This window comes from Syngnathus acus, chromosome 22 (genome assembly GCF_901709675.1).
Source record: "Syngnathus acus chromosome 22, fSynAcu1.2, whole genome shotgun sequence".
Taxonomy (NCBI): domain Eukaryota; kingdom Metazoa; phylum Chordata; class Actinopteri; order Syngnathiformes; family Syngnathidae; genus Syngnathus; species Syngnathus acus.
This window is the reverse complement of record NC_051106.1, coordinates 3,825,422-3,842,592: the sequence shown is the minus strand read 5'-3', so window position 1 is coordinate 3,842,592 and position 17,171 is coordinate 3,825,422. Positions and strand designations below refer to the sequence as shown.

The window sequence follows — 17,171 nt, the reverse complement described above, 5'->3', positions numbered from 1 at the left end:
AAAATTTAGGAGCAAAACAAAAGACAACTAACGCGATCCGCCATCTTTGTTGTTTACATCCGCCTCGAACGATTTTGAGTAGGCAACCATAGGGCGCGTTCGGAAATTCACTCCCGTGCAGTTGTGTGTGTTCGGGGAGGCAGCACTTCACTCCCATTAATTTCCGAAAGCATAAATGCAAGTAAATTGAAGAGTCTGGGACTCCCGGATAAAGATGGCGGCGTGATCTCCACGTTCTGAACTGCCGAAAGACTATTCTAGTGGTTGTGCATTTCTATGGGTGCCATTGCTGACCAATCCGAATTCCCACATTTCTGGAATGCAACATTAACGACACCTTCTCCGTCTACTTTACGGCAAATGGAATATGGCGGAGCCTGAAAAACCCTTTGACGAGCCGGAGCTCATAAAGGTATGGGATTCAGCAAGCTTTCACAACTGACACCGTGCCACCGTGCACGGCTATTTGACGGGAAAGTGACTGGCTTAAATGTGTTTGTTACCTCGCTCAGTGTGCACGTATAACGCGATGAAATCACGTTCTACCCATACGTGTGGCGAGCAGCGGTATTTAGCTTGTGCATTCACGCTTAAAAACATCTCTGCAGTGCCTTACATTTTGCTCAAGAGTTGATGAATGTTGAGTTGTCACTATAAATACTTAGTGCCGTTTAATTTTGCTGCAGGGTGCTGTCTTGATTAACTTAGTCAGTTTGATGAAATAAAACCCCGCGACTTGGTCCGAAAGTAAAATCTATGCAGTTTCACAGCACTTGTGAACAATTGCTAAATTGACTCACTCCGAAAGTGAAATCTATGCAGTTTCGTCCCTTCGAAACAATTGCCAAATTGACTCACTAGACAAGTGTTTCCTAACCTTTATTGAGCCGAGATACATATTTTTCATATATAAAATCTCAAAAGTTTACACACTTTGCTTTAATCTCTGTGAAAAGCTCCATAAATAAAATTTTCCATTAACTACAACACAGGATTAAGATTTGTGTAAGGAAGCAACATTCACATTTATTTTCAACTTTTAATTAATTTTCAAATTGTGTTCGCTTCGCAGGAATGGCAGGCGTCCGCCGATCTAAAGCTGTCCCTGTATGGCTACCTGAGGAAATGTGTGCCTCGGATCTTTTGTCACAAGGAGGAATACAAGCCTCAGGAGGAAGAGGAGCAAATACAGAGACTCCTCCTCCATCCACTAGAGTACTTTCTGTTTGGTGAAGATCCCGATGAAGGTGTCAATAAGCTCAAGCAAGGCACTTCGTCTTCCCAGCTCTGCGGACGCGTCTTCAAAGAAGGAGAAACGGTTTACTCTTGCAGGTGCTGAAATGATCCCTCAGTCGGTGTTAGAATGTATTGGGAAGGTTTTCCCAACAACAGATGTAAATAATATTGATCACAGTGGCAATCAGAATATACCATATATCATACCATCAGGCAATATTTGTAACCCACAGGTATGTATTGGATTTGTAGTTGTAGATCAGCCCAATGGTTTTTGGTGAGTGTTGGTCTCAGTTAAAGTATGAGTTTTTCACATTTTGTTAGCATGTTGAGCTTGTGGTTAGCACATCGGTTTCCTAGTTCAGCAGTCTTGGCTCTCCCAGTTTGTATGTTCTTCCCATGCTTGTCAGATTTAATGTGAATTGTGAGTATGAAAGTGTGATATGCACTGATATGTTGTTACTTGAGTACAAACATTTTTAAAAATTAAATAAAATGTTAACTGTACAATCCAAAAAGGCTTGTCAGTGACGAAATGTTTTTCAACACCTTGCAGGGATTGTGCAATAGATCCCACATGTGTGCTGTGCATGGACTGCTTTCAAGAGAGCGTGCACAAAAGTCATCGTTATAAGGTGGGTGCAAATGTTGACTGCAACTTTCTGCACTTTTCTTCCACATTGAGATGATCTATATGATTGTAAACATTTGATAAACACACATTTTTTTTACACACACTGCAAATAATGCAACAAACTATTTTTCGTCAGCTCGGGAGAATTGGTTCGTGTCTCTGTTACACAATAACATGTCAAGTATCTGCTATTTTTCCTCAGATGCATGCTTCATCTGGTGGCGGGTTCTGTGACTGTGGGGATGTGGAAGCCTGGAAGATTGGCCCGTATTGCTCCAAACACGACCCGGAGGCAGCCACTGCCATGGAAACGGTGTGTTACATAACAGAGCGGAAAGAAGCACGTTGGAAGGGACATACTTGGCTTTTTCTATCTTATTTATATTATACTTATACCTGTTATTTTGCTTATGTAAAATTTCAATCATGAAAACTGACTTGTTTGATAAGATGAATGAAATATTGTATCATTGGGGTAAAACAACTCTTAGAATTTCCTAATCTGTGCAGGAATATGTTTGGTAACAATGGCTGTTTTCTTTTCCCCTTCCCTTTTATTTTGCTAAATGGTCCAAGCTGCTGTTTGTCAGGCCTGTGTATCTGATTGCCTTTGTCAAGATCTCGTAACCTTGACTACACTGCGCCTGTTTCCGAAAATAACAGGTGCCTCCATAAGCAGGAGGCATGGCTAGCATCAATTTAGCTCATTGTCTTACATAATGAAACCTTTGCTTTTAAAACCGAAATGCTCGACTGTTTTCCACATGCAGCAGGGGAAACCCACTCATCTTTTCATTGTGTTTACAATATGGTAGATTCCAGTGCTTGTTCTCACACAGTGGCAAGCTGAATGTTTGTTTGACTTGTGTGCTAAATGTTGTATTAGATATTTAGCTTCCCACAGGAATGTTTCCTCTTGTGAGACTTACCAGCAATGTCACAGAGACAAAATATTCAAAGAGTAAACTTGCTGCTAGTCACGCAGGAAATGAATCCAGGCAATGACTCATGTAAAATAGCACAGGGGGTCCTTGGCCTATGACGTACGTTGTTCAGCTCAACTCAAGGTTTTGAATCGTGTCTAGCAAGCTAGTTTGCCTGCAGCGTGAGAGTTTGTCTTCTTACATCGTCGCCATAGGAACGGAGCTCCATCGTAAACTGGTATTTTTAGAGTCGTATCTTGGGGTGCTCACATTTGACTTTAAATTGTGTTTTCCAGGATGAGAGTACATTGGAGCCAGAATTGTGTGAGCGGAGTGAGATGCTCTTCAGGGTGTTGCTGAACTACTTCACAGACTTCCTAGACTGGGCGGAAGACCGTCAGCTTTTAGCCCCACTCAAACCCGAGTACGGCCCACTTTATCCCACACACACAGACTGCATATGTTGTGTATACAAATCAGCAGCTTCAACCGAGCTTGTCGCCATCCTAACAGAGTATGTCATCGTGTGTGCAGGGAAAAAGACAACACATACTTCTGTGTACTGTACAACGACGAGCACCATTCATACGACCATGTGATCTACACCCTGCAGCGGTCTGTCAACTGTGATCAGGCTGAAGCGCAGAATCACACGGCACTTATTGACAAGGAGGTACAGTGGATGTAAAAACCCAAAGAAGTCTACACACCCCTGTTCAAATGCCAGGTTTCCATTATTACCATGACCTCAGTGCTGACTCCCATTTCACATGAGTTTGAACGTGATTGGTTAATCCTCAACACAGCCACATCCCCAGTTATTGTACAACCACTTATATATATATATATATATATATATTTTTTTTTTTTAAATACTGTTCCTTTAAAATGTTATATATCATTATATATCTGCTATTTGAACGAGGTGTGTAGACTTATTCTCTCCACTGTATATGTCTGTTTTATGTCACATTATTTCCAGGCTATGTGACATTTTCATTAACAGCTTTGCAATATCACTGTCTCATTATTCCTTTTAATGCAAGCATGATTTAATTACACTGTACAGGGCCGGCGGACAGTAAAGAGAGGAAGTCTTGCGTCATGTCAGCATGCTAAAGACCTCATCAAGGTAAAAACTTCACATAGACGAATTGTACATATCAATATTTGTACAGGTTTTCAAATATGGTAAAGATTTATTATTTTTATTTTCCCCAATCCATATTTTTACATTTTATGTTTGTTTTGCAGTACAACTCGGAGCACATTTCCCTGCAGCCGCTGCGTGTGGAAGTCCTGCAGTCGACCGTCGTGGCTCACCAAACATTCGCCCTGCGTCTCGGCTCCTGGTTTCAGAAGATCATCAGTCATTCGGGTACTGCCACGCATGCACTTTTACTTCAGTGTCAGACAGCAACAGCGCTTCATTGCACGTCATGTGACTCTTATCTTGTGTGCAGTGGGCTTCAGACAGGCTTTCTGCAGAGTGGCATTGGAGCCCAGTACAGAGCAGACCGGCCTCTGCTGCATCAGTAGGCTCATGTTGCTTGATTCCAAACTGTACAAAGGCAGGTATCGCTGACATTTCACAGTCACGCACCTTCATATTTTGTGATTTCATACACTTATGTGATATTCGTTATTATTTCTTAAAGGAGCACGCAAGATTGTACATGAGCTGATATTCTGTAGCATACTAATGGAGACAGAATCCAAGAGGCTATTTGCAATCGAGTTCACAAAGGTAAAATTGTTTTGAACCAAATGTTGGAATATTTTTAATGTTATAACAAATATGTGGTCTTTTCAGCTGTATAAGGATCTGCAGAATAACTTCATTGAAGATGATCATGAAAGGAGTATTTCTATTACTGCGATGTCTGTTCAGATCTTCACTGTGCCCACACTGGTGAGTGCACTTTGTAACAGTGACATCATGAAGAGGCTAACGAATTATTTTATTTAAAAAAAAAAAAAAAAGAAATCTGTCCTGAAAAAGTGAATCTGCTTTTTGTATTTCTTTTCCTCCAACAGGCAAGGTACCTAATTGAAGAAACAAGCGTCATCACAAGGATAGTTAATACAGTCATGGCGCTGTTGCTGGAGCATTTGGATGTTAACAATCGCTTCTTCTTCCTGGGATACAACTCCGACAAGTTCTCCCGCATCCAGGTCATTTTCCATGACCTCAGGTAGTTTGACCAGGTAGCAGTTTTAGCGACATATTTGTTTCATGTCTGTTCTTACCTGAGTTGTTACCTCTCTCTTAGGTATATTCTGATCAGTAAACCATCCGTATGGAATTCTAAGCTTCGGAAACAGTTCTTAGAGGGCTTCAATGCCTTTCTAGGTCTTCTCAAATGCATGCAGGTAATTTATTATCACATCTGTTGTGGATGTATCAAGACTGAATGTTGATTTTTTTTTTTTTTTTTGTTTGTTTTTAAATGTTGACCCTTGTTCATAGGGTATGGAAGAGGTTGAGCGTCAATTTGGTCAACACATCGCTGTGGAACCCGAGTGGGAAGCCGGCTTTACGCTTCAGATCCAGCTCCGCCACATTCTGGCTATGTTTCAGGACTGGTGCTCCTCAGATGTGAGTTGCTGTCTATTGTGTCCTACCATCTCCTACTATACTCTTAAGCATCTTCTTTTTTTTATTTTTAATCACCACAGGATAAGATTCTGCTGGAAGCCTTTCGAGATTGCCACAAAGTCTTGCTCCAATGCAACAATCAACCCTTCCGCAGGGAAGCAGCTGACCACTACATGTGCAAACAGATCATCCACGTTCGGCCCTATAAAGTGTCTCAGGAGCCTGTCAGCATACATCTACCCCTCTCCAGGCTGCTTGCAGGTGGACGATAACCTTTTGAGTCTGATTCTTTCGGTGTATATTTGACATAAATGTATGCATCTTCTGTGGTCCCTAGGCTTATATGTTCTTAACTGCAAGAACGGGTTATGTGATCAACTCTTTGACAAAGTAAGTTGGAAGGTGCTGATTGATTTTGTTATTATTCATTGATTTTTAAAACACTGTAGGGAAAAAAAAGTAGGTATGAAGTTTTAGATTAAATTGTCCAGCTGTAGTTTCCTCGGAAGCGTCTGTTGTTACAGTTGATGTTTTCTCGCTTTATGGCAGGATAGCTATGACTTTTGCAGCCTGGCTGAGCTTCCTCTGCGTTGTGTAGTGCTGGCTGCACAGGTATCAGCTGAAATGTGGCGCAGGAATGGACTGTCTTTGGTCAGCCAGGTGTGATGCATGCTTTTTTTATTGTTTGTTCCCCCCCCACACACACACAAATTTTTGTAGTTCTTGAAGGTCTAAAATAATTGACACTACTTATTGAGTTGCCTGTTTTTCTCCCATGATTAGGTTTACTATTATCAAGATGTGAAATGCAGAGACGAAATGTATGATAAAGACATCCTTATGCTTCAGGTTGGTTCATTTGTGCTATTTTTTTTTCATGTTTTTTTTTAATACATGTTATATGGTGCGACCATAAGGCGACACTTCAGTCTACAATTGTCATACGGTGTTAAAATTAATTATTTTTTCTGTTGTAATAAAATTATTATTATGAATTTTATTATCTCTCACTTCACACTGCAATGCAATAATGTTAAAATGCGTTTTAACCAATGATCAATTTTACTAGGCCTATAAAAGGTTCTCAAGACTGCACGTTCCCTTCTGCATCTCAGTGATGATTGATTTAAGCCATTTTGAAAATAACTTGCCAAACACTTTGCAGATAGCTGCTTCCAAAATGGACGCCAACCATTTTCTCATGCTGCTCTTACTAAGATTTGAGCTCTTTAATTTCTTCAATGGAAGTTGTTCCAGCAGAGATCATGTAAGTAAGGCTTCAAAGTCAACATCAGGTGCAACTCTTAACTGTCTGTATTAATGTGGCTACATTTGCAGAATGAATTGTTGCAGTGGAATCAACTGACGGAAGAGATGCTGTATCTCATCATCATCATAGTTGGTAATGTAACTTTTTGGCTCATAATAGTTTAGGTGATGCTTAACCATGGGGCTAACCAACATAATTGCAGGTGAGCGATACGTCCCCGGTGTCAGTAACGTGACCAAAGAGGACGTGACAATGAGGGAGGTCATCCACCTGCTGTGCATTGAACCCATGGCACACAGTAGCCTGGTCAAAGGCCTGCCGGAGAATGTAGGCCGCATTATCATACAATAAAGGTAATATGTGACAATTAAACATCACATTCTTTGCAGGAAAGCCACGAAACAGGTCTCGAGTCTGTAATCAACAAAGTTTCCACATTCAAGTACGTAACTAACTTCAAATCAACAAGTGATATTTTTTTTTTTTCTCAGGGTATTTTCAGCATGTTTTCATTTTTTCCCTTTTGAATATAGGAAACCAGGACTTTCAGGACATGGATTGTATGAGGTGAAAAGGGAGTATTTGGTCCAATTCAACCCATTCTTCTACCATTATTCAAGGTCACAGCACAGCAAGGTAACACATCTCATTAATACTTCTTTGAAGAGGACTTTGTTTGATATCATTCTCTCTTCTTCTTTATTCTTCTTTCGTAGGCCGAAGAGTCACAAAAGAAGAGACGTGTTCACGAGGGCGCCGATAAAGGTGACCATGTGTCACCTGCACAAGCTCTCTCGCCAATTATTCGTACTGAAGGTTGCCTTTCTGTCTGTTTGCGCTCAGCTCTGCGTCCTCCAGTTCCGCCCCCCTTCTGTCCGGCCTTCTCCAGCGTCGTACGCCTCCTCTGCTGTGACATTTTCATCCACATCCTCAGACGTGTGCTGCAGAGGGCAGCTGAGGAAAAATCCACTCACTGGACAGAAATCATGATCCAGCGGGTAACAAAACTAAATGCTGAGGAAGCCATTTGCTAGGTTTATGATTTTAATTACGTTTGAAACATTTCCCCTGTATCCCACAGGCCCTGCACCTTATTGGGCAGGCTTTGCTTGAAGAAAAAAGCCAGCTGGAGGACAGCGCTTCAGAGGAAGTGACCTTTGATTTCAGCCTGAAGGCTCGAAGTAAGTCAGCTTCTTCCGTGCAAAATGGAAAGGAGTTTCGTCTTTTCTCTGCAATGTGTGATTTTTGTCTTCCAGGAGTCGGATTGGAACACAGCAAGTCTCTCTTTCTCTTGCTTGCAAAAACTAAGGGTGTTCGCTCGCTTGAAGCCCAAAAAGACATGATCACGTGGTTACTACAGGTTAGTTTACTTCACCAGCTAGTCTGCATTAACAATCATCTTTTAGTTGCCTTCATTATTTTGTGTTGGTGTCCGTTGCTAGATGTTTGAGATTATCAAGTGCCTCAGAGACAAATCCAATCCAACAACTTCCATGAGTGTGGAAACGAGCAAGCCTGAAGAGGTATCTAACTACTGCAACGTCATTTACATATTCCCTCTTATCAGTGTCTCTTATCAAATTTGGTGCTACAGACTGTTCAGGACAAAGAAAAAGCTGAGCGCAAAAGAAAGGCCGAAGCAGCCAAACTTCACCGACAGAAAATTATGGCCCAGATGTCAGCCATGCAGAAAAATTTCATTGAGTCCAACAAGATGCTTTATGACAACATGCCAGAGAGCGGCACACAGGGAGAGCCTTTTACACCGACAGAAAGGTGAGGAGCTCTGCTTCAAAAACATTCTTCAAGTTGCAATTCCATCAATTCAGTTTGTAATATTCATATTTCCGGCAGTCCAATGGAACACAAGGAGCTGTGCGTCGCCGTGGGGCCTCATCGAGGGTCCACCCCCGCAGAGAGGGAGGTGCTGACCTGCATTCTCTGTCAGGAGGAGCAGGAAGTGGCATCCCGGGCTCCGGCCATGGTACTGACTGCGTGTGTGCAGAGATCCACAGTGTTGACGCAGTGTAGAGGAAAGATGCCCACCAACAGTGGCGACGGTCAGCCTCCATTCACTCACAAGACAAAAACGTGTATCCAAGAAGAGGCATGCATCTTAAAGCCCTTTTGTGTGTGCTTTTTTGAAGAAACAGAAACTGTCTACCCATTGTACATGCCTCCTGAACTGGCTGTTGGCACCCACACGGGCAGCTGTGGACACGTCATGCACGCCACATGTTGGCAGAAGTAAGTACGCCATTGATGAGTGTAGAGATGGGCATAATTATTAGTTGTTGATTCTCGTGAGATTTTTTTATTCTATGGCGTTTGACTATGGTAGTTGTTTTTAAAGTGCTTTGTAAATAAAGTTGGGGATTCTCTCATTCACTGTAAATAATACTTACAACATCAGTTAATTGAGCTCTAATTTTTCTCAAATTTTCTAATTGAGGAAATTTGGTCAAATGCCCATCTTTAGTAAAGAGCACACCCTCCTCTGTGGTTTTATTTAACTGTGTTCCAATATTTTTATTTTCTTACTAGATATTTTGAAGCGGTCCAGAACACAACCAGGAACCGCCTCCATGCTGAACTAATCATCGACCTTGAGAATGGGGAGTACTTGTGTCCTCTGTGCAAGTCGCTATGCAACACCGTTATCCCCCTCGTCCCCCTGGAGCCACTCGTATTCAACTAGTGAGTCCGCTCCACATGCTCTGTTAGTACAAGCTTCACATCTGTATTATTTCAATGTTTAAATTTTTTGTCTTTGCAGTGAAAATGCGGAGATAATCGGTCAACATTTGACCCTGACTCGCTGGATCCATATTCTTGAGGCTAGGATTAAAGGACTCAAGTCCATCATGCAGGAAAATGGTGAGAAGACAATTCATATGGACAAAAGTATTGAGACACCAGATTAAAATTCCTCCCGCTTTCCTGCAGATTGCGACATGGAATGCACTAATGACAGCGATGCCGTGTTGTGTGGCGATGGTCAACCGGATTTTAGGGCCATATTGAGTTATGGCGTACAAGAACCGTGAGGAATCCTCTTTTCTGTATCTTTCCTCTTCTTTTAAACTGTGATCCTGAAAGATTTTTTTCTTAACTGTTTGGTTTTAGGAGGAAGTTCTCAGACAGTATAGCCGAGATGCTGGCTGTGTGCGCCACCACGGTCCATAGAGTCGGACTTCAGACGGCACCTAATGAGCTGTGCCCACGTGTGCCCCTTATGGCCTGGAACACCTGTGCCTTCACTATTCAGGCGATTGGTGTGACTTTTTTGTTGAAATGCTTTTTTGATATTAACCATCAATCCTGTTCTCAATGTGAATGTTGTGTCTTCACAGAGAATATATTGCTGGAAGAGGACAAGCCACTCTTTGGATCTTTACAAAATAGACAGGTTGGTGTGCAACACAACTACATTTGTATAATAATATTTCGAGTTTTTTGTTGCATTAAAAGTGAAATGCTTCTCTTTTGTAGCTGGCTGGCTTGAAGGCGATTGTTCAGTTTTCTGCAACACAGAGAATTAAAAGCTCCCAGACTGTCATCCAAAACCATTTTGCTGATATTTTTGCAGGTACATCTTTTTACTATGTTTGCATTTTTCATTCGTTTTATGCATCCTATTTTACATTATGAAATGATCTGAAAATTCCAGTTCTGCATCCGGTCACAAGCAGAAAGAACACACCTTCTATTCTGGAAGTCGACTTCTTCCATCTTCTGGTAAGTGTTCATCTGTGGGAGCAATTTCAGTTGCCATTGTGTCCCGTGCCAGTTGAAAATTAAGAATTTCTGGTGAGGAGAAAAAACAAGCATCACCCCTTTAAATCAAATCAAGAATGTTTTTACTATCTAGTGATTGTCTATTTTATCAATTGCTGAAAGTGTCGTGTTTGAGTATAAACCTAATATGCTTGTGTATAAAGCTACACATGCTAATATTAGCTATTATGATCAGTTTGGAATCATTCCAGCTTACCAATCGCATCTTTTTATTCACATGAAATAAATATTCAAAATATACTAAAAGCCGTTTTTTGTAACTTAGTCCTTGTGTGTGCTTCCAGGTGGGTTTAGTGTTGTCTTTGCCCTCACTGTACCAAGAGGAAGCTGTAGACTTGCAGCCCTCTGCTGTCAGCTCAGCCTACAACCACCTCCACATCCTGCATCTGGTCACAATGGCTCACGTCCTGCAGGTGCTGCTTCTCACAAGAGGTAAACACAATGGAAACATTACCACACAACATGGAATGGTGGGAACATTGTGAAGGTGGCCTTGAACTGAATTCCAAATACTTTTAGCATAGCAACAACACAGCCATCCCTTTCTGCACGCCCATCACAATGAGTTGAATGGTGTTATTTTATAGTATAATTAAGCTTTTTTTTTTTTTTAAATTATTATTTCTTGCACAGACCTCCCTGTAGTGGTTGGTGACGAGGAAACAGAGGAGGCGAAAGCAGCGGCCGAACTACACGCTGTTGTGTCACAACACACCGGAAGGTACATATAAACAATTATTGTTCTTGAGTGTGTTTGAATCTAAAAAGCCAGGGCTGAACTCTGTCATGCATCCATAAATACCTGATAACGTTCAAAATCCAAAATATTATACTTACGTAAGCTCTTAGAATAGTAATTTATTTAATTAGTAATTTTTCAAGTTTTATCATGCTTGGCTCGACACTCAAAGCAGAGGTGGGAGGAGTAAGGTGGCTCAAACTGTTTTTTTAAGCAAGTGGATGGACTACAAATTTCTAGCTTGTTAAAAAGGACACAAAGTTAAAACAAATAATAATAGTTAATAGATCTCGGAATTTTTGGTGCTTCAGCACTCTTAAAAATGACTACAATGAATGATGTGAATACTGTGGCTTTTGTCATGCTGGACTAATTTTTTCTTCTTTCCAGGCTGCTTCCTGATGTGTGCGGCAGCTTTGTGGCCGAAAGAGTGAAGGCGGGAATCAAGTCTTTTCTCCGCTGTACTGCTCTCTTTTTCAGCTGTCTCACTGGGGTTCGTCCTCCGGAGGAGCTTTTTTGTGCTTCTGGTAGGTAGAGACCCAGCAATTCATTTTTGTCCTCTGTAGAGGACTTAAGCTGTGTGTATGATTGAAATCATATGTCTGGATACTTGTAAGAGAAACCCACTTTGTTATAATATAATGAATAATCCATGTTGACATTTTGTGTCTATTGCAGTTTCTTCTCAAAGTCAAATGGAGGCAGTCTGCAGCTACTTGGCACTGCCCTCAAATGTGTTCCAGCTCTTCCAGGAACACAGAGACACGGTGGCGCCACTGCTGCATAGGTGGGTGGTTAATGTTCGCAATAATATTTTGATTTTCAATATAAATGACTCGGCAAACTTGTTTTCGCTTTAAGGTGGTGCACCAGCCCAGCAATAACCAAAAGTCTGAAAGGCAAAACTCAAACAGTCAGGTAGTTGATTTGCTCTTTAAATTAGAGTCACACCACGATCCACCTATTCAGTCAGTAAGTTCTTGCTCTACAGATACCCGAGGAGGAGAAATCAACTGATCGACCTCCCAGACGACTACAGCGCTCTTCTCAATCAAGCCAGCCATTTTCAGTATGCGTAACAGACCGCTTTCATTCCAAGGGAAAGTTTTATCTTTGGCTTCTCATCTCCTGTGCTTGCCCTCAGATGTCCCAAGTCGGCAGATGACGAGAGGAAGCATCCTACTTTGTGCCTATTCTGTGGCGCTATGCTGTGCTCTCAGAGCTCCTGCTGCCTCAGTCAGCTGGATGGAGAAGATGTGGGCGCCTGCACTGCGCATGCGGCCACCTGTGGCGCAGGAGTGGGCATGTTCCTCAGGTCTGTTTCAAGACCCAAATATTTCTTCACCCAGTTTTGTTTCCTAATATCATTTGTACCCGCTGACAGGATAAGAGAGTGTGAAATTGTACTGATGGCCAGTAAAACCAGAGGAAGCACATATCCAGCTCCCTATTTGGATGACTACGGCGAGACTGATCCTCATCTCGGGTACGAATCTCTATTGCAGTTGGGTTGGTCATTTTGTAAATTAGTTTTTGCATAAAAATGGGGCAAACTCACTCAGAAATGGGTCTATCAGAGATTTACTTGAGTGTTAATTTTGGGATTGCTAAGCATATCAGAGATCTTGTCTGAGATATGCTAATTAATGGTTATTTGTGTTTCCAAGGAGGGGCAATCCACTGCACCTTTGTCCGGAGCGTTACAGGAAATTGAAGCAGATGTGGCAGCAGCATTGCATACTGGAGGAGATCGCTCGCAGTCTGGAGCTGGTCAACCAGATGTTCGCTTTTGATTGGCAAATGTTGTGATGTTGGAGCCAGTTGGTCAGAGCAGAGCAAAGCCATCCGAGCTGCCTCCCCAACTCCCACCCCCGATGTGCGTATACGTCTTGCGCACGCGCATTAGACGCTTCCTTGGAAGCCCCGGCCTCCTGCTGGAGCTCAGAGAGGGATTAGAGAGAGAAAGCACCAGACAAAGAAGAAAAGGACAGAAAGAAGAAAAGAATGAAGGGTGTGTGGTCGGAGAACAGAGCGCATTAGCCTTGTTTTAATTTGTCATCGCTGAGAATGCAAATAACCTCCTGTCGGTAGAGACTCTAAGACAGAACATTAGATCCACACACCATCACCATCATGTTGTGATGTCAGTTAAATAATGTTTGGAGTATCTCAATAGCGTAGCATCTGACAAGAAAACTACCTGATTTCCTTATCTATTTTTTTTTTTTTTTTCCTTCCAAATTTTAGCTACGGTTCTCTGGAGATTCACGATTAGAAATCATTTATCAGGTCAAACATACAGTGCATGCGAGAAGTATTGACAGCGCTTCACTTTTCCCACTTTGTATGTTACAACTTAATCCCAAATAGAATTTTTTGTCCTCAAAATTACACACACGACATACCATGACAACGTTTTTTTGCTAATTTATTAAAATTGAAAATTAAAAATATTGATGTACATTTGATTTAGTTTTTAATTTTTTTAAATACATTTGCAAAAAAACATTTTAAAAACTTTTTACATTATGAAGGAGTATTGTCTGTTGAATTTCCATGGGGAAAAAATAAATCGGTTAAATTTTAGAATGAGTCCGTAACACAAGTATAAGTGAAGCACTGTGAATATTTTTTGATGCATTGTTGACACAATAATGTCAGAATGTAATCTTACCCTGATTAACAAAGCCACTTTTTAACACTGCTTCAAGCAAACAAAAATCATTTCAGTTTATTGGAACACCCATTTATTGTATGTTACCCTTTGGAAAAAGGGGGTTTAATGTTTGTGCTGTTTGATAGCACAACATAGTAATAAAATCACAAGTCTATCTAATCAATGTCTACTATTTTAACATATATGTACAGTACATAAGCAAATGTGATTTATTGTAGAGTTACATGGTTGTTGATTAATCAAGTTTGAATTCTGAGTTGGTCGAGGCAAGTTCTTGCACTAGAATGAATTACTTTTGTCCATATTGTGTTTACAGCCATTCTATACCCTAAAAAGTTCAGTTCCGTTTAATCGGACGCTGGGTGGATGTAAACTTGATACCGATACAATGAAATTTAAAAAAGGCATCACAGTTTCTTTAAGCAGTATACATAACCATCCTCCATGGTACAGTAAAAGGTTTTATGACTCAAACATTAGAGCATACCCAGATAAATGTTCCTTTTCATGGCGTGTTTAGTGAATTCTAAGGCAAGGCAAGGCCACAGCATCCACAGCCACAATGAACTGTAACCCCTTAAGTGTCAGAGGCAGAATGTTTTTACCCTGTATTAAAAAGGCTTTTGATTGAGTCAGTGTGTTGGAAAATGGTCGCATAATCTGAATTGTCCAAGTAAAAATGTTGAACGGATGTGATGCTAAATATAAGCATCTCGTCTTTTTTTGCCAACATGGTATCTTCCACAGCTCAGACTATTTAAAACTTGCTGGTCAGCTGGTTACAGGTATTTGCTTTGGAGGCACGCTGTCCGGCCCATAGTGAGCTTTGGAAGTGGAGGGTACGTTGATGTTGGGGTCCCCGTTGTTGGCGGTATCCACGTGGTTATTTTTACTGAGGGTCTTGATGATGTTCAGGTTACTTCGAGCTGTTTCGATGAAGCTGTTTTCCAGCAGCCAGCCGTCCGAATCGCACTCGGGGTCTCCAAGTCTCAACATGTTCTCTAAGGATGTCTGGAGGTAACGCACGCCTGTCAACACTGACAGCTAAAACAACACAAGAGGGTCATTAATTGATTGCAATCCAAGAAGGTTGAGCATGCCCATTTTATTTATAACGTCTTGGGATGATTCAGAAAACTGACTGACCTCAAAGAGCCAAGTGATGAGGACAGTGAGGCCGATGGACTGTACGATGCCGCTGTAGTGGTCCAAGAGAGCCTGGTGACACCCTTTGGTCCACAGGTTGAGCTGCTCTGTTTGGTGGTCATAGTTGAAGTGGGCCGAGTTGTTGCTAACCTGCTGCTGGATGCACGGCCGCGGGTTGTTGATGTTGCAACAGCTGAAGGGGACGCCGTCCATCAGGTACTTGCCTTCCACGTTGCTCCTCAGGCGACTATGTACATGAAACAGGGTGAGATCTGAGGTTCAGTGTCCTGTAGCTGCACTGGGGGGCTTAATGTTTGCTTGGTTACTTACTCAGCCACATCTTTGTGAGACATGTCCAGGTAGCGGTTGCTGATCCACTGGATTCGGAACCAGTCTGTGTAAGCCTTGTTGCCGCAGCACTGGAACTCTATCTGTAGCGTGTCCACGGCACGCTTCAGGAAGCATCGTCCCGGTGTGTCCGTGTCCTTGTAGTACTTCATGGCCTTGCTCAGGCCTTCTCTCAGGGACTCATCCAGCTCCCAGTGCATGGTGTAGCACATGAGAGCCCCCACCAGCACGCAGAAGGTGAAGAAGAAGGTACATACAATGTAGGGCAGCATGATTAGCTTCCAGCGGAGGAACTTGGCCGTGTCGACGCAGTCATAGCAGATCTTCCCGCCCAGGAAGTTAATGGCACAGGCAATGAGGCCGACAGATATGAGCATGTTAGGAACGTACTGAATGTCCGTGTCGGCCATCAGCTCCCACCGCTTGTTGAGCTCCACCTTTAGGAAGAGGCCCAGGCTGAAGAGGATCACGCCTGTCACCACTGAGATCCAATTTAGGATCCAAAGGACCTGAGCTAGTTTGTCCCTCTTGGTCTTGGTAAAGGTCACTTTCAAAACAGCCATTGTTTATAACTATAAATTGTTTTTCCTGTGGATGGATTAAGGTAGTAAGTCAGGAAGAGAAGGTGGGAAGGGTCCCTTCATAAGCAGCTTAGCCTGCTTGTGTTCACGCTATTCATTGTGCATTTTATATATTAGACATATATATTGTACATACATATACATGCTCTGAATACAAACATTACCAAATACTAAAGCACTCTATGCTTTTCGAACGACAAAGCACCTTACTAAATCAGTAGGATGAGTTGTTTTAAAAAAAACATCAAGTGATAAGCTGCCGGTTGTCATGTCCACTTACCGTAACCTTAGCGATTAATGGAGAGGCTCAAGCAATTTTTCCATCATCTTTTTCTTCTTGTCTTCCAGGCTTGCTCAAATGAAGCAAGGAATTGTAATAGTAGTAGTAAACAGACATATTGTATAAAGGCAGCCACAAGGACTAGTAGCCAAGCAATGACCCTCCTCCTAATCCCCTTTAATCATTATTCAGCCCTGCTCTGACAGGGATTTGCACCTACCTTCTGCTACCTGTGCAATTCTGACTGTCCTAGCTCTGGGGAAAGTAATGACTGGGTTGTGTGTAGTGTTTGTGTGCATGCACATTCTATTGTAGTATTTTTTCCCCCTAAATCAGGGGTGTCAAACTAATTCTTTTGGCGGGCCGCATTGTCGCCATAGCTTCTTTCGGAGGGCCATTATGACTGTCAACCCAAATAAATGTATGAGCACCTCATATTATATACAGTAAAAGCTACAAAACAAACTGACAAATAACTCATTTTCAAATCAGACAAGTAAAAACTGGTCAAATATTTAAAAAAAATATATATATTTTTTTAAAAGTGAAGACAATTTGCAATTCTAGTAATGACACACGAATTTGATGCACAATTTGTCTTCGCGGGCCACATAAAATGATGTGGAGGGCCGTATCTGGCCCCCGGGCCTTGAGTTTGATACTTGTGCTGTATAACTTACAAAGTTCTTTTCCCAGATATTGTGGCCTCTAAACTAACAGCTATCATTGTCCCCAAATAACTGTGCCTTCCACTAGAATAAATAAAAACCTCCTTGTAGTGTTTTCTTGTATTTTAATAACAGCACTCAGCCAACCAGATTTGCCTCGTTCTTGCTTTATTTTACACTCATCCAGGTACAAATCGGACTCAACCACATCAGGTAAAACAGCGGATACTCAGGAATTTCACACACTACAGTCCCGTTTAAAATAAAGAAAA

General features: G+C 41.8%; 2 protein-coding genes across 3 annotated transcripts; one reads left to right on the top strand and one right to left on the bottom strand.

The window, feature by feature from the left end:
• The first annotated feature begins 51 nt into the window (after nucleotides 1–51).
• ubr1 (ubiquitin protein ligase E3 component n-recognin 1) lies at nucleotides 52–14,272 on the top strand. Of its 2 annotated transcripts, none has more exons than XM_037242233.1 (47): nucleotides 52–412; nucleotides 1,073–1,332; nucleotides 1,793–1,871; nucleotides 2,073–2,183; nucleotides 3,090–3,217; nucleotides 3,328–3,466; nucleotides 3,863–3,925; nucleotides 4,048–4,171; nucleotides 4,257–4,364; nucleotides 4,452–4,540; nucleotides 4,607–4,705; nucleotides 4,831–4,988; nucleotides 5,067–5,166; nucleotides 5,264–5,392; nucleotides 5,473–5,653; nucleotides 5,730–5,782; nucleotides 5,942–6,052; nucleotides 6,176–6,241; nucleotides 6,558–6,659; nucleotides 6,731–6,794; nucleotides 6,865–6,989; nucleotides 7,052–7,104; nucleotides 7,196–7,298; nucleotides 7,379–7,427; nucleotides 7,506–7,660; nucleotides 7,744–7,843; nucleotides 7,919–8,022; nucleotides 8,105–8,185; nucleotides 8,257–8,438; nucleotides 8,517–8,722; nucleotides 8,816–8,909; nucleotides 9,207–9,359; nucleotides 9,439–9,539; nucleotides 9,609–9,705; nucleotides 9,789–9,937; nucleotides 10,016–10,071; nucleotides 10,155–10,251; nucleotides 10,333–10,400; nucleotides 10,745–10,892; nucleotides 11,094–11,181; nucleotides 11,590–11,726; nucleotides 11,878–11,986; nucleotides 12,061–12,117; nucleotides 12,191–12,268; nucleotides 12,344–12,514; nucleotides 12,584–12,685; nucleotides 12,867–14,272. In XM_037242233.1, exons 1-47 carry the CDS (start codon nucleotides 368–370, stop codon nucleotides 13,006–13,008), a joined length of 5,214 nt encoding a protein of 1,737 aa, XP_037098128.1. In that variant the 5' UTR covers nucleotides 52–367; the 3' UTR covers nucleotides 13,009–14,272. The 2 variants fall into 2 exon arrangements, with proteins under 2 accessions (XP_037098128.1, XP_037098127.1); XM_037242232.1 differs by having other exon boundaries at nucleotides 8,810–8,909.
• On the bottom strand, nucleotides 13,781–16,504 carry prph2la (peripherin 2-like a). Its single transcript, XM_037242239.1, has 4 exons — nucleotides 16,232–16,504; nucleotides 15,353–15,958; nucleotides 15,023–15,269; nucleotides 13,781–14,920 (listed from the first exon to the last, which is right to left on the bottom strand). The coding sequence occupies exons 2-4, from the start codon at nucleotides 15,931–15,933 to the stop codon at nucleotides 14,648–14,650; spliced, it is 1,101 nt and encodes a 366-aa protein (XP_037098134.1). The 5' UTR covers nucleotides 15,934–15,958; nucleotides 16,232–16,504; the 3' UTR covers nucleotides 13,781–14,647.
• Between the last annotated feature and the right edge of the window lie 667 nt (nucleotides 16,505–17,171).

Excerpts from the sequence above, each read along its gene's own strand:
- ubr1 (XM_037242232.1), top strand. The coding sequence starts at position 368 with ATGGCGGAGCCTGAAAAACCCTTTGACGAGCCGGAGCTCATAAAG. Across the intron at positions 4,365-4,451 it reads TGATTCCAAACTGTACAAAG|GAGCACGCAAGATTGTACAT; the intron begins GCAGGTATCGCT and ends TATTTCTTAAAG. Across the intron at positions 8,439-8,516 it reads CCTTTTACACCGACAGAAAG|TCCAATGGAACACAAGGAGC; the intron begins GTGAGGAGCTCT and ends TATTTCCGGCAG.
- prph2la (XM_037242239.1), bottom strand. The coding sequence starts at position 15,933 with ATGGCTGTTTTGAAAGTGACCTTTACCAAGACCAAGAGGGACAAACTA. Across the intron at positions 15,270-15,352 it reads TCTCACAAAGATGTGGCTGA|TCGCCTGAGGAGCAACGTGG; the intron begins GTAAGTAACCAA and ends TCATGTACATAG. Across the intron at positions 14,921-15,022 it reads TCATCACTTGGCTCTTTGAG|CTGTCAGTGTTGACAGGCGT; the intron begins GTCAGTCAGTTT and ends GTGTTGTTTTAG.